Source organism: Orycteropus afer, unplaced genomic scaffold (genome assembly GCF_000298275.1).
Source record: "Orycteropus afer afer isolate SDZICR_OR568_19922 unplaced genomic scaffold, OryAfe1.0 scaffold00048, whole genome shotgun sequence".
NCBI classification, from domain to species: Eukaryota; Metazoa; Chordata; class Mammalia; order Tubulidentata; family Orycteropodidae; genus Orycteropus; species Orycteropus afer.
The window spans coordinates 4,825,759-4,838,572 of NW_006921635.1; the positions used below are offsets into that span (position 1 = coordinate 4,825,759).

At 40.0% G+C, this 12,814-nt stretch overlaps 1 protein-coding gene across 1 annotated transcript in view; it reads right to left on the minus strand.

Annotated features, from left to right (window-relative positions):
- Nucleotides 1-3,024: 3,024 nt before the first annotated feature.
- PPP1CC (protein phosphatase 1 catalytic subunit gamma) overlaps nucleotides 3,025-12,814 on the minus strand; it is a 20,647-nt gene continuing 10,857 nt past the window's right edge. Inside the window, exons 2-8 of the mRNA XM_007938167.2 lie at nucleotides 11,807-11,938; nucleotides 10,368-10,598; nucleotides 6,669-6,773; nucleotides 5,379-5,602; nucleotides 5,037-5,171; nucleotides 3,995-4,055; nucleotides 3,025-3,095 (exon numbers count right to left, since the gene is read on the minus strand). Coding sequence (XP_007936358.1) covers nucleotides 3,025-3,095; nucleotides 3,995-4,055; nucleotides 5,037-5,171; nucleotides 5,379-5,602; nucleotides 6,669-6,773; nucleotides 10,368-10,598; nucleotides 11,807-11,938 — 959 coding nt within the window. The remainder of the gene's footprint in view (nucleotides 3,096-3,994; nucleotides 4,056-5,036; nucleotides 5,172-5,378; nucleotides 5,603-6,668; nucleotides 6,774-10,367; nucleotides 10,599-11,806; nucleotides 11,939-12,814) is intronic.

Below are 12,814 nucleotides of genomic sequence, written 5' to 3' on the forward strand. Positions count from 1 at the left end.
TCAAGCCTCGAGTTGCAATAGTGAAAGATTCTATGGGCAAAATACTGAATGATGCAGGAAGCATCAAAAGATGGAAGGAATAGAGTCACTGTACCACAAACAATTGGATGATGTTCATATATTTCAGGAGATGACATATGATCAAGAACGAGTGGTATTGAAGAAGTCCAAGCTGCACTAAAGGAATTAGTGCAAAACAAGACTCCAGGACTCCACTGAGATGTTTCAACAAACAGATGCTGCACTAGAGGCACTTACTCGTCTATACCAAGAAATTTGGAAGACAGCTACCTGGCCAAATGACTGGAAGAGATCCACATTGTACCCATTCCAAAGATCCAACAGAATGTGCAAATTATTGAACACTATCATTAATATCAGGAGCTCCGGTGGCGTAGTGCCTAAGGCATGTGACTGCTAACCAGAAGGCTGGTGGTTCAACCCATCAGCCACTCCTTAGGAGGAAGTTTGGGCAATCTACTTCCATAGTGATACCACCTTGGAAACCCAAAAAGGGACATATGAGTTGGATCTGACTCGATGGCAATGAGTTTGGTTTTTGGTTTATCATTAATATCACATACAAGTAAAATTTTGCTGAATTCAAAAATGGCTGCAGTAGCACATTAACAGGGAACTTCTAGAAATGCAACCTGGATTCAGAAGAGGACCTGGAATGAGTGGTATCACCGCTGATGTCAGATGGACCTTGGCTAAAAGCAAAGAATACCTGAAAGATGTTTACTTGTGTTTAATTCACTATGCGAGAACATTCAGCTGTGTGGTGGTATTGTTATGTGCCATCAAGTCGGACCCAACGCATAGCGACCTCTCCTTGGGTTGCCAAGGCAGTATCACTACAGAAGTAGATTGCCCAACCTTAATTATGGTTAACATTAAGAAGAATGGGAATTCGGCAACACTTGATTGTGCTCATGAGCAATCCGTACATAGACCAGGAAGCGCTCATTTGAACAGAGCAAGGGGATGCTGCATGGTTTAAATCAGGAAGGGACTGCGTCAGGGCTGTATCCTTTCACCACACTTACTCAGTCTGTATGCTGAGCAAATAATCTGAGAAGCTGGACTATATGAAGAACGTGGCATCACGATTGGAGGAAGACTCTGACAACCTGTGATATGCAGACAACACAACTTCGCTTGCTGAAAGTGGAGATGACTTGAAGCACTTACTGATGAAGAATAAAGACTACAGTCTGCAGTATGGATTACACCTCAACACAAAGAAAACAAGAATCCTCACAATGGGACCAATAGGCAAATCACAATAAATGGAAAAAAAATTTAAGTTGTCAAAGATTTCTTATCACTAGGTTCCACAAACAACACCAATGGAAGCAGCAGTCAAGACATCACATCATGCGTTGCACTGGGCAAATCTGCTGCCAAAGACCTCTTTCAAGAGCTGAAGAACAAAGATGTCTCTTTGAAGACTAAGGTGCACCTGACCCAAGCCTTGATATTTTCAATAGCCTCATATTCACATGAAAGTTGAACAATGAATAAGGAAGACCAAAAGGTTGGTGCTTTTGAGTTGCGGTGTTGGCAAAGAATACTGAAAGAACACTGCCAGAAGAGCTAACAGATCTGTCCTGGAAGAAGTGCAACCAGAATGCTCCTTGGAAGCAAGAATGGCCAGACTTCGTCTTACGTACTTTGATCATGTTGTCAGAAGGGACCATTCTCTGGAGAGGAGTATCATGCTTGGTAAAGTGAAGGGTCAGCAAACAGGGAAGGCCCTCTATGAGATGGACTGACACCGTGGCTGCAATGACGGGCGTGGGTCTAGCAAGGATTGTGAGGTTGGAGCAGGACTGGGCAGTGTTCCGTTCTGTTGCACACAGGGCCACTATGAGTCAGAGCTGACTCGATGACACCTAACAACAACAACACACAATCTTTTTTTTTTCTTCCTCCCATTAAATGAGTCTGGAAGAGTATTACTGAAAAGTAAAATAACTGCCAGTTTGGATTTGTCACAGAAAACGAAGCAAGAAGGCTCCAGAGATCATGAGATCCAGCCTCCCTTACTCAAAGAGGAGCACACAGCTAGCCAGAAAGGTGGACCGATGCCACCAATGAGAGTATTAGTGAGACTGATGATGGGCCCTGTGCTCTGCCCTCCCATCCCATTGTCTTTCCAAGTATTTCCCCCTTAGGAGGCTCTCTCCCAACACCCCAAAGGAAACCAGTTTTTAACAGAAGGAAATGTTTCTCAAATGACACGACCTTCACCCATTTCTAATGTACCCTGAGAGATTAATATGAATTTAATACTTGTGAAAAATATAATACAACACAATATGTTCTATTTGAATTTGAGAAGGGGAAGAAATCCGAAAACGGTGACTGAGTCAGAATAATAAAGACTAATAAAGAAGGTAGCTTCTTCACTGCCAAGTTCAACTGGACCCAGACAGTAAGAAAACAGCACAAAAACGGATTATGTCATAAGGATTTGGACAGATCACAGTTTAACAAATCCCTCCTCCCCCAACACTAGGTCTCATCCATTAACAACACAGTTCAATCTCATCACTCTGTTCTAGACTTCCAGAAATTCAGTTAAAGTGCAAAGTTAGGTTAGAGTGCAAAGAATATGAGCATTCATGTTAAAATCCGTCTCTGGAACACAAGACAGTTTGAAGGAAGACAAATCCAAATTGAGACTGTGGGGTTTCCAGAGCAATTTATTCATTAAAAGCTATTCAATATGCCATCAACAGTTCTCTTGTGTGTATTGTGCTGATAAACAGACACTGAGAGGATTTAACAAGTTCTTCATTTAATAAGTCTGAATTCATTTTCACCACATGGTATTATACACGGTCATCTGTTGAAACATTTCTTTTTAACAGATCTTAGTTTAAAAAAGCCATAGATACTGTGAGTTTTGTATAAACTGGTGACTGGCGGATATAGTAAGTTAGTTCCTTTGTTTTGACTTTTAAGCCTCAACTTCACTGCAGAATAAACAATGTAGGCCAAATAAAACATAATCGGTCACTCGTATAGAACAGTATTGTTTCTATAATTTGAAGCTTTCTGAATGGACGGGTTCAGGCCTGATGCAACTGTAAAAAGATTACTTAGTGAATAGACTATACGGAAATTGTACAAAATGTTATTAACTTCAATTATTAATAGCTTAAACAGCACTACCTTACTAACTGCTATTCAAAATAAAAAAACCTTTTCTTGAATCCCCAAAAGGTGGCATGTGAACATAACCATGCCACCATGTACTTAGGGTCGTTGTCAATATATTTCAACAGAAACTTTGGCTTCAGGAAAGAGTCACAAACATTTAAAATAATGGCTTTAATCATCATTTTAAGTATATAATAGGGGAAACGTGTGCTTTAATTAAATATATCATACCAGTGATGCTGGCAAGGTTGAAAGTTACTCCTAATGTTGATAGCAATAAAAACTAGTTGGTACATGAAAAGACAATAAGAGGAGAAAAAGCAATCCCTTTGAAACAAATTAAAAAAAAAAACGTTCACAGTGGTTTATGTCGACAGTATGCATTTCATGACAATAACATTTACAGATTCAGAGCACCCTAGGGCTCTCTTTATGCCCTAAAGAAAACGAGCATTTACATCATTCATGGGTTATACTGAATTAAAAAAAAAGATCAATTGTATACTTACCCCTCAGACAGGATAAACTGTCCCGGGGTGTATAGCTTTAACACCATCATTAAGTTGTTTGCAAAAGGAACAGAGAATTAAAAAACAAAACAAAACACTTTTCTTGGGAGTGCAGTCTTTCATCTGCTGTTACAACCAGCAAATGTTATTCAGTAAATCAAAAATGGGAGGGGCTCACAAACACAGATCTATCTGAGCAAGCTGACCAGTACACGTTACAGTTTTAAAAAGGAAAGTTATATACTCTATGTGACAAGCCCCAACTAGGCAGTGTCAAAATGACATCTATTTCTTTGCTTGCTTTGTGATCATACCCCTTGGTGGTGTTACAGGTCTAGTGGCATTCGGCTTCTTTTTCTCTGCAGGCTTTAAAATCTGGAAAGATTCAAAGGACAGTGTGTTTTAGAAAACACACTCAACCCCAAACTTTAAGATTCCTTAAATCTCCCTCACAAATTGTTTGTTCACAAAGATTGACTTTTTAAAAGTACCGCAGAAATTCCAAGTCTCTCTAACTATCAGCACAAACCAGGCTTATAAATGCTATGAACAGATAAAATACATGACCTGGACAAATTATTCTGCCTCTGGATAAAAAATCACAATTTTTGGAAGCCTGTACCTGGTACATGCTAAGCTCCTCCCCTGACAGGGGAGACGTTCTTTAAAGTAGCACTTCTCAAACCCCTAGTGGATCCCCTCCCAATCTCAGAGAGCTGCAAGTTCTCCATGATAACTAGCAAACGCTATTTTAATTTACTGAACGGATGCTTGTCATGTGGATTCAATGGCTGCATTTACGTTTACAACCAAGCTGGCTTGAAATTGTGCAAGTGCAATCATCATAAGCAAATGAGAAAAAGACTGAGGTCGCCTTTATGTATAAATGACGCCTTTGTGCCAAATGAAGTCATGGTGAGTCAACAAAGGTTGTGGAAAAATCAGACCAGGGAGAAAATGGTGGCAGGACTGAGTAATCACACAGAACATCTGGCACGTGGCAATTAGCACTCTTGCACAATGCAAGCAGCGATTAAACTTTCAGCAGAATTACCACAGTTACATTATGGTTTTAGATTTATAGCAAAAGGACAATAAGCATAAAGAATTAATGTTTATGTTTTTAATGTATTTAGGTAATGCAAAAACAGTTAAACTCAACACTGAGGGAAAGGGTCCATGATTTTTTTTTTCCTCTTAAAAGGGGCCAAATACATTACAGAAGTTGGAGTAACACTGGTTAAGGGAAAATACAAGTTTAGTCTATTCAGCAAAAATGAAAATAACAACCAATTTTTTAAGACTCAGCAAAATTAAGACAGAGTAAAAGGACATCATGGTGAAGATATGCTGTACCTGAAAAGAACACATTAGTGTTTCGTCCACACTCATCATGGCACCTGCATTGTCAAATTCTCCACAATAATTGGGTGCAGAAAACAGAGTGACCAACTGCCTCTTAGCAAAAAATTCATATCCATCTTCAACCACCTTGGAGAGAAAATGTTTTCATTGTAAGCGTGAGCAAATTTTAGCTGAGCAAAACCCTCTTCAGTTTCCCAGTGAGCCTGATACTCTGGTAAGTCGTCTCCAGAGACATTTTGTATAATAAGCAATACCTACCCACCAAAATCAATAAGGAGAATCTGTGCTCACACACATGCTCTTAAGGGTACATGTAAAATTCAAAATCAATACCTGATGGGCTCTACATATAAGATCCAAATCATGCTTATGGAGAAATTTTGCAACCACTTCTGCACCAAATGTGAAGGACACTCCTCTGTCATTTTCACCCCAGCCTAAGACATCTTTATCGGGGTCAGACCACAAAAGATCACAAAGAAGACCTTGATCTGGTACATCAGTTGGTCGCATAATTCGCCGAATCTGCTCCATAGACTGAAGATCTGGTGATAAACCTATTAATGAGGGAGAGGATATTAAAAAGAATGTCATCACTTTAATAGATCCGTTTGTCTACAGACAGACTCAATGACTGACATCTAAGCTTAGATCTATGGCTATCTTTAGTTTTGAGTAAAAATAAAATAAACCCTCAACTGAATAAACACTGGAATTTATTATACATGCTAATTTATAGGGCACACTATGTTTTATGGAGATGATTACTGTTACATGACAGAAACCTGTGAAATTAAAATCCACTGACTTTTGAAATTACTCCTCTGCTCCCTGCCCCCGAAGCTGATACACTGCATAACAGGCAATGTACATACTGGATTTTATTAGTGACCACTTGCAATGACTGGGCACAGAGGATGCAACGCTCAGGGAGGATGGAACTCTCTAGGAAACCCGTCCCTGGACCTTCAAATTTGGAGTCTCCAATGCATCAGACCAGCTCAGATACAGTTCATCTGAGTTAAAAATCGCATGTCCATCTCTACCAAAGCCCAATTACAGAGGGCAGAGATAGTGCCTATACTAAAATAAATTAACTGGCTCTTGGATGGTTGCCTAATTTCTGACCAAGGATAAAAAGAAACCCCTACTGCAATTATGCTTTAATCACATCAGATAAAGTGCAACCACTGAGCACAGCAACATTTCAATTCCAATTCGGAGGCAGAAGGCAGGATCCTTCAATTACCGAAGAGCAAGAATAGCTTTAAGGTCGAAGTCAGAAAAATCTCTGAAAGGCAGACTCAGAAATAGATCCAGGAACGTCTACTCACATCACCAGCATTCTAGAGGATTTGTGGTACAGCAAATAAACTGCTGTTCATCTTCTATTTAAGAATATTTTCTCATCTTACACAGCCTAGAGTTCCCTTTAACAAAATACCCTCTGACTTCAAACTTCTAACCAAGCGATCTTGAGTGTGTCTGCAAAGACCTGTGATGTAATGTACCAATAAAGATTAAGGTGACATGGGACATCACCAAAACAACTACTTATAAATGGCGAATGTCTACCTTCTAGAAGGTTCAAAATCAATGTGGAACTAGACTCAGCCCACATACCTCCATGACAGCAGAATATCTTCTCATCCACGATGGCAGCTATCGGCAAACAGTTAAAGCAGTCCGTGAACGTTTTCCAGAGTTTAATGTTGTATCTTCTTTTACCTATGCACATTTTTGAATGGTTAGAGATTGCTTTTCCACATGTTTGCTCTCAGGGTAATCTCCCCAAAATCAAAGTTCTGATTACTGTATAAGTAACAATTACATTTTCAAATGAAACATTTTAAAAGTCCTTAGGTGTTAGAAATCAGAATTGCAGACAAGGTAATGATTAAGGATTATTATCAAACCCAACAATTACCTGGTAGCACAAACTGACACATAGTCTGTTGTTCTGTACCATTTCTACCTACACATAAGCTCCCTGTTTCTAAAGACAATTTAAGAACTTACACATGTGCTATTACCATCTTCCTTCTGAGGAAGCCTCTGAAAGCTGAGACCCACCTTGTCTCTCCACTCAGTAACCTACTGACCCAGGCAGCCCCCAGCCCCTAAATATTCAAGCAGGAGGCACAATGATACAGATTAGGAATACAGACTGCTTCTTGTAGGCACTTCCACAGTCTGTTCCTACCCTGCTGCACAAATTCAGAAGGCTCCCCACAGAAACCGTGTTAGAGGTACCTCTGCTTCCCTCACCAGTCCATGCATTTCAGAGTACTGTGGAATCAGACTGTGATTCCAATAGACTCACTATAAGCTTTTTAAAACAGTGTTTTTATAGGACAGTTGTGTTCAGAGTAAAAAATCCTAAGACACTGAAGTATAAGTGTGCCTGAATTGATTGGGGATTGCACAACTGATAGAGTGCCCAAGTCTCCTGTACCACACCTGCTAAAAAAACTGAAGGACAAAACAATCTTTATTCCTAAATTAGGAACTTGTCCTAAGTCTCTTCTTTCTTATTCTGGGTATCAGCGGAACAACTAAAGGTTTAAACATATATACTCCTTTGAGTTAGAGCTGGTCCAAACAATAGGCTTCCTGAACCACCCCTTTTACCTACAACTAATCAAGTAGTGCAGGGGGCTTAGCATAGGGGTTACAATGCAATGCAAATTCAACACGTATGTCACTTTTTCTTTCAGAAGTCTTTTCTCCTGTTTCTGATTTCTCTGTGTCTGGGTGTCCCTCTTACTACAGTGTGTGTCCTGTTTTGCATTCTTGAGAGGCTACTTAATTCCCCAAATCCTCCTTCACTGGTGGGCTCTAGAAGCTTAACACAGCTCCTCCCCCAGAAGGCTGAAGAGGAATCTCTGCATAATCACCACCTCCGATTTCCACCCGATGGTCAGAACCACCACCCGATGGTCAGAACACCCGATGGTCAGAACCACCACCCGATGGTCAGAACAACCATGGTTGTAAGCAACACAGTAATAGGCCAGGCCGTCTTAGCCTTCATTTACAAAAGTGATGGGGTTTCTATTCTGCTGAAGCCTTGCTCTGAACCAGCACCCACCGCCTTTCTTCTGCCTACTGCCTCCATTTGTCCTTTTCCTCTGTACTTGCTGTTGTCGAAAATCCTCCATCTTCTTAAAAACTTGTTTTGCTTCTTGATTCTTTTGCCACACACAATCCAGTTTTTCTCACTTATTCTTTTGTTACCTTTACTGGCTCCTCCATCACAAATCAGGATTCTTCCTCCTGTCACCTCATGGGTTTCTTTGCTTTATATTTTATTCCTTAAGGCCCCTTTGGACCACTCAGAACTTCTGGCTCCAGAAAGGTTTAGTCTCAGGTAGTCACCTAAGTCCCTTCTGGGTCCCAAACCCCACAGTTCTGAACCAGACCCCTAAAGCAGGTTCCTATTATTACAGGTCTGACAGCTCTGGTATCAGAAAAGGATCAAGTCACTTTTTATCCTGTAACACAAACCTCAGCCTTTCCAATGTCACATTCGTGAAGCTCGAAAGATACAAAAACAAGTGGTGTAAAGGGTGTTTATTTCATTTTGGGAACCGAGTCTATTGCTTAAAAGATCAGCACTTGAATAAACCTTTTTATTTTAAAAAAATGATGAGAGATCTTTTAAAAAAGAAAGTCAGAAAACCACCAACTGAAAGCTACCTATGCCAAGGAGACTTTTATGCCCTCAAGTAGACCGGGCAGGCGAATCATACCTGCGTGGTTGGGGGAGAGGGTGGGCACACTTGAGTACAAGGTCTATAAACGTGCCTCAGTTATCAAGCAGAAGTCAAAACTGACACCAACACTGAGTTTCCATCATTTTTAAAGGTTTCTGCATTAAAGGGAAACCAAGACTGATGTATGGGCTCATTAGGATATATACCACAATCATCTAAATTTCAAAGAAACTCCAAGTGTTAGCTGAACTAACAATGTATAAAACGGAAATTTTCTTAATCCCTTCTAAAAAGGAGCAACTGCAACCAATGTCCAAAGGACCATGTAAGTTACCAAAAAAAAAAAAGTCCTGCCCTTCTTTCTACTGCCTAAGGAGTAGCAGCACTGCCTCCCAGTAGTTATCTGACAAACCCATTCTCAGTGTCAAAGGTCTTATTTGGCCATTTGTCCCACCAGATTTTTCTTCCCTGGTGATCCTTCCCACCTCATCTCCAGTAGCATTTATCTTATAAGCTAGATGGCTAGATATCAAGGCCGTAGACCAACTATCCATCCAGTTGTGGGAAAGGCTGGTGGTATGAGGGCCAAATCTATAAATGCAACCTCTTTTTTGCACTGCACTTCTAACAAATGAGCCTGCTGACCCATCTATGTAAAATGTGACAGTGAAAAGGAAAAACATCTCATGCTGAGAGACATAACAAGGTCATGAGCAAAGCCCAGGGAAGGCCACAGTGACAATGCTTTACTAGGCTGGTTATAATCATATAAACAAGTGCTGGAACACAATATCCCTAAGCATCCCTCCCTCCCTATCTGAACCTTCTTCTGGCAAAAATAATGAGCACAAAGGAGGGTGGAGACCAGGATTCAAAAATTTTCTGGCCACTTTATAGTCACTTAAAATAACAACAAACTCCGGATTGTTTCTAAGGCTTTAGGGATATACACATCAATTGTAACTTAAAGTGTACTCTTATCTAAATAACCCAAAACGGATCATAAAATATAAAATCAAAACTGATTATGTAAACAATTTTGCTTCCCCCTTTCAACACATTTCTTAGGCGCAGATGTGCCAGAAGGAAAAAAAAAAAACTACCCAATATGACTTTCAAAAACTAATTATTTGAATATTGCAAGATTCCATTTAGGAAATGTCTATGAAAAAGGCAAATCTCTAGAGACAAGCAGATCAGTTGTTGCCTGGGTCTGTGGTGATAGTTGGATAACTCTAAAAATCATTGGATTATATGTTTAAATATGTTAATTTTATGGAATGAAATTTTATCACAACAAGCTGTTAAAAACAAAACTAGGTGGCCATGTTCTCAAGAGCTGTATGAATTACTAAGTTATTTGTGAATATTCACAATAATCATCTCACAGAAACTATGTGATTACTACTTCTTAATCCGACATCGTATCATATAAGAACCCATGACATTATCCCAGTGTTCAGATGAAAGCAAGATAATGAAACAGAAAACAGAAGCGATTATAACCCAAATCTAAACTCTCACAAACCTTTACCACAGAAGGGTGCGAAGGCTGTTTCTGACAACAGTATCTCATAACTCTTCTTTGGATATAGAAAGCACTTACATTCATCATAAAATCCATAAATTCTATTGATGCTGGCACATTCGTGGTTCCCTCTGAGAAGAAAAAAGTTCTCGGGATATTTGATTTTGTAGGCCAGTAAGAGGCATATCGTCTCCAATGACTGCTTCCCTCTGTCCACATAGTCCCCAAGAAACAGGTAGTTGCTTTCTGGTGGGAAACCACCATATTCAAAAAGGCGAAGCAAATCATAGTACTGCCCATGGATGTCACCTAGAAGCAAGAATTCTGTTACACATTCATCTCCATATTCCTACCTCAAAGCCATGGAAAAACAGTCTTTACATGTTCATTGCATAATAGCATTAACCTCTAATACCCCAAAAACCAAACCCACTGCCAAGTCAATTCCGACTCACAGTGACCCTACTCAATGGGACTGAGTAGAAATGCCCCATATGGTTTCCAAGGCTGTAAATCTTTTCAGAAGCAGACTGCAACACCTTTCTCCCAGAGCCGCTGGTAGGTTCAAACCACTGACTTTTCAGTTGAGCAGTCGAGCACTGACCACCAGGGCTTCCTGAACCTCTAATAATGAGTCTTATTTTGAAACTCAGCATTTAGTATTTTCAATCTTGTATCATATTTAGTTCAACTGAGCATAATCAAATGTGTAATTGAACTTTTATGTTTAGCACCTCACATAAAAATCAACAAATTAACTATTTTGTAAAAAGGAGTATTAAATGCCTATGGATGGATGCCTTCCTGTCAAGTAACACGGCTTTCCTTTCAGCTGATCAACATCAGATATCGACAGCTTCAGTCTCTGGGTACTGTGTCAGTGGAACTGCGGTACTTTAGTGAGCCCAGTTCCACTCGAACAAAGGCCTGCATGGCACAGCCACCAATGCGTTCAGTTTTGAGTTTCTCTCTGCTAAATAACACCAAAGAGCGTTTTACTTTGAAAACGTCTATACAAGCTTTACTGTTGTAGTCAAACGTGCCAGAAGGGTACATCAAAACTCATATGGGTAAAGTTTCATTTTTACATGGTATTGAATTTAAAATGCTGATCATTTTCATCTATCATGTAGACAACTGTAGAACTCTAATCTGGAATTAAGTCAGTTCTGTTTTTAGGCTTAGCCAGTGTTGATTCAAGGTTAAATATAATTCCTACATATTTGTGTAGTTCAGACCCTTCCTTAGCTCCATTCTCGGTTTCATTCCTTTCTTCTGCAATCTTTATATTCTTTCAGGAAAACACTTTTTAAAAAAATTTTGAAGCACATCTAAGTAAACAAAACCAATTAGAGGTATTTGTTCTAAAGCTGCAATTATTTAACTTAACTTAAAGCAGTGCCAGGTAATCAATGAATAGTAAATGACTCCGCTGGCTCACATGAGGCCATCATCAAGTGATCTGTAACTCACTGCATCAATCATGTCACCAAAGAGAGCCATGTGCCAAAACTTACCACATATTTTGAGCGGTGCTTCAAGTTCTAGGAGGATAGGCTGACTGAGAAAGATCTCCCGAGACTTTAGGCACAGTCCTCTGATTTCATTCTCCTGCAGCTGGACATTCTTACCAGGCTTAGATCCTCTCACTGTCGGGGAGAAAAAACAAATTAGTCAAGTGAAGTAAACAGTTTCAAGTAAAACTGCTGGAAAGATATGTTTCAAATAAAAAGGGGCTAAAACATGGTTTTCTCACTGGTTTTATTTTCAGGACTCAAAGAACATGGTTTTAAAGCCTACTTGGAATCTTAAAACCACAGACAAGATGTCAAAGATTATTTAGCTGCATCTTCTACACCAAGGAAGACTCCTTTCCAGTATCCCGAGTGGCCAGCCAGGGTATGAATACAACTGTCAGAAAGGCCTTTCCTCTTACTACTGGCTGGAACCAGATTGCCTGTTGGCACAGCTAGAGGATGCCATCCATGACACCTACAGTCTGCCCACCAGCACAGCTCTTTGGCCTCCAGTCTCCTCTTCGCCAGTCTTAGGAATGAACTGGCGTTTGCAAAGCAGTAAAGAGATTGTATTCATCCTAAGAATTCTTTGTGCAAAATACCAGATTAGAAATGCCCAAAACCCCCACCACCAACCACCAGTGTTTTTCAGAGGATCACAGTATCCTCTAAACAGCCCGATTCATCTGCAAGCAAAATTTCAATGTTGTTCCCATTTCCTTACAAAATGATGACGGTTCACTGCACATATTCTATGGTCCCATTTTAGGGTCTGAACTTATATTCACAATCACGCCTGTTCAGGGCAAAGGACTTTAATGTGTGCTATAAGAAAGGTGACTTCAGTAGTATGAACAGATAAAAGAAAGCCTCACGCACACGCTAGTCAATTCCTGGCACCAGAGCAGACTTCTGCTCATAGTGGGGTGGAAGTGATGGATGGAGATCCTGCCCTCAGTATGTAGCTTAAATCCTACTACATAGGTAGTTGTTGTAGTTGTTATGTGC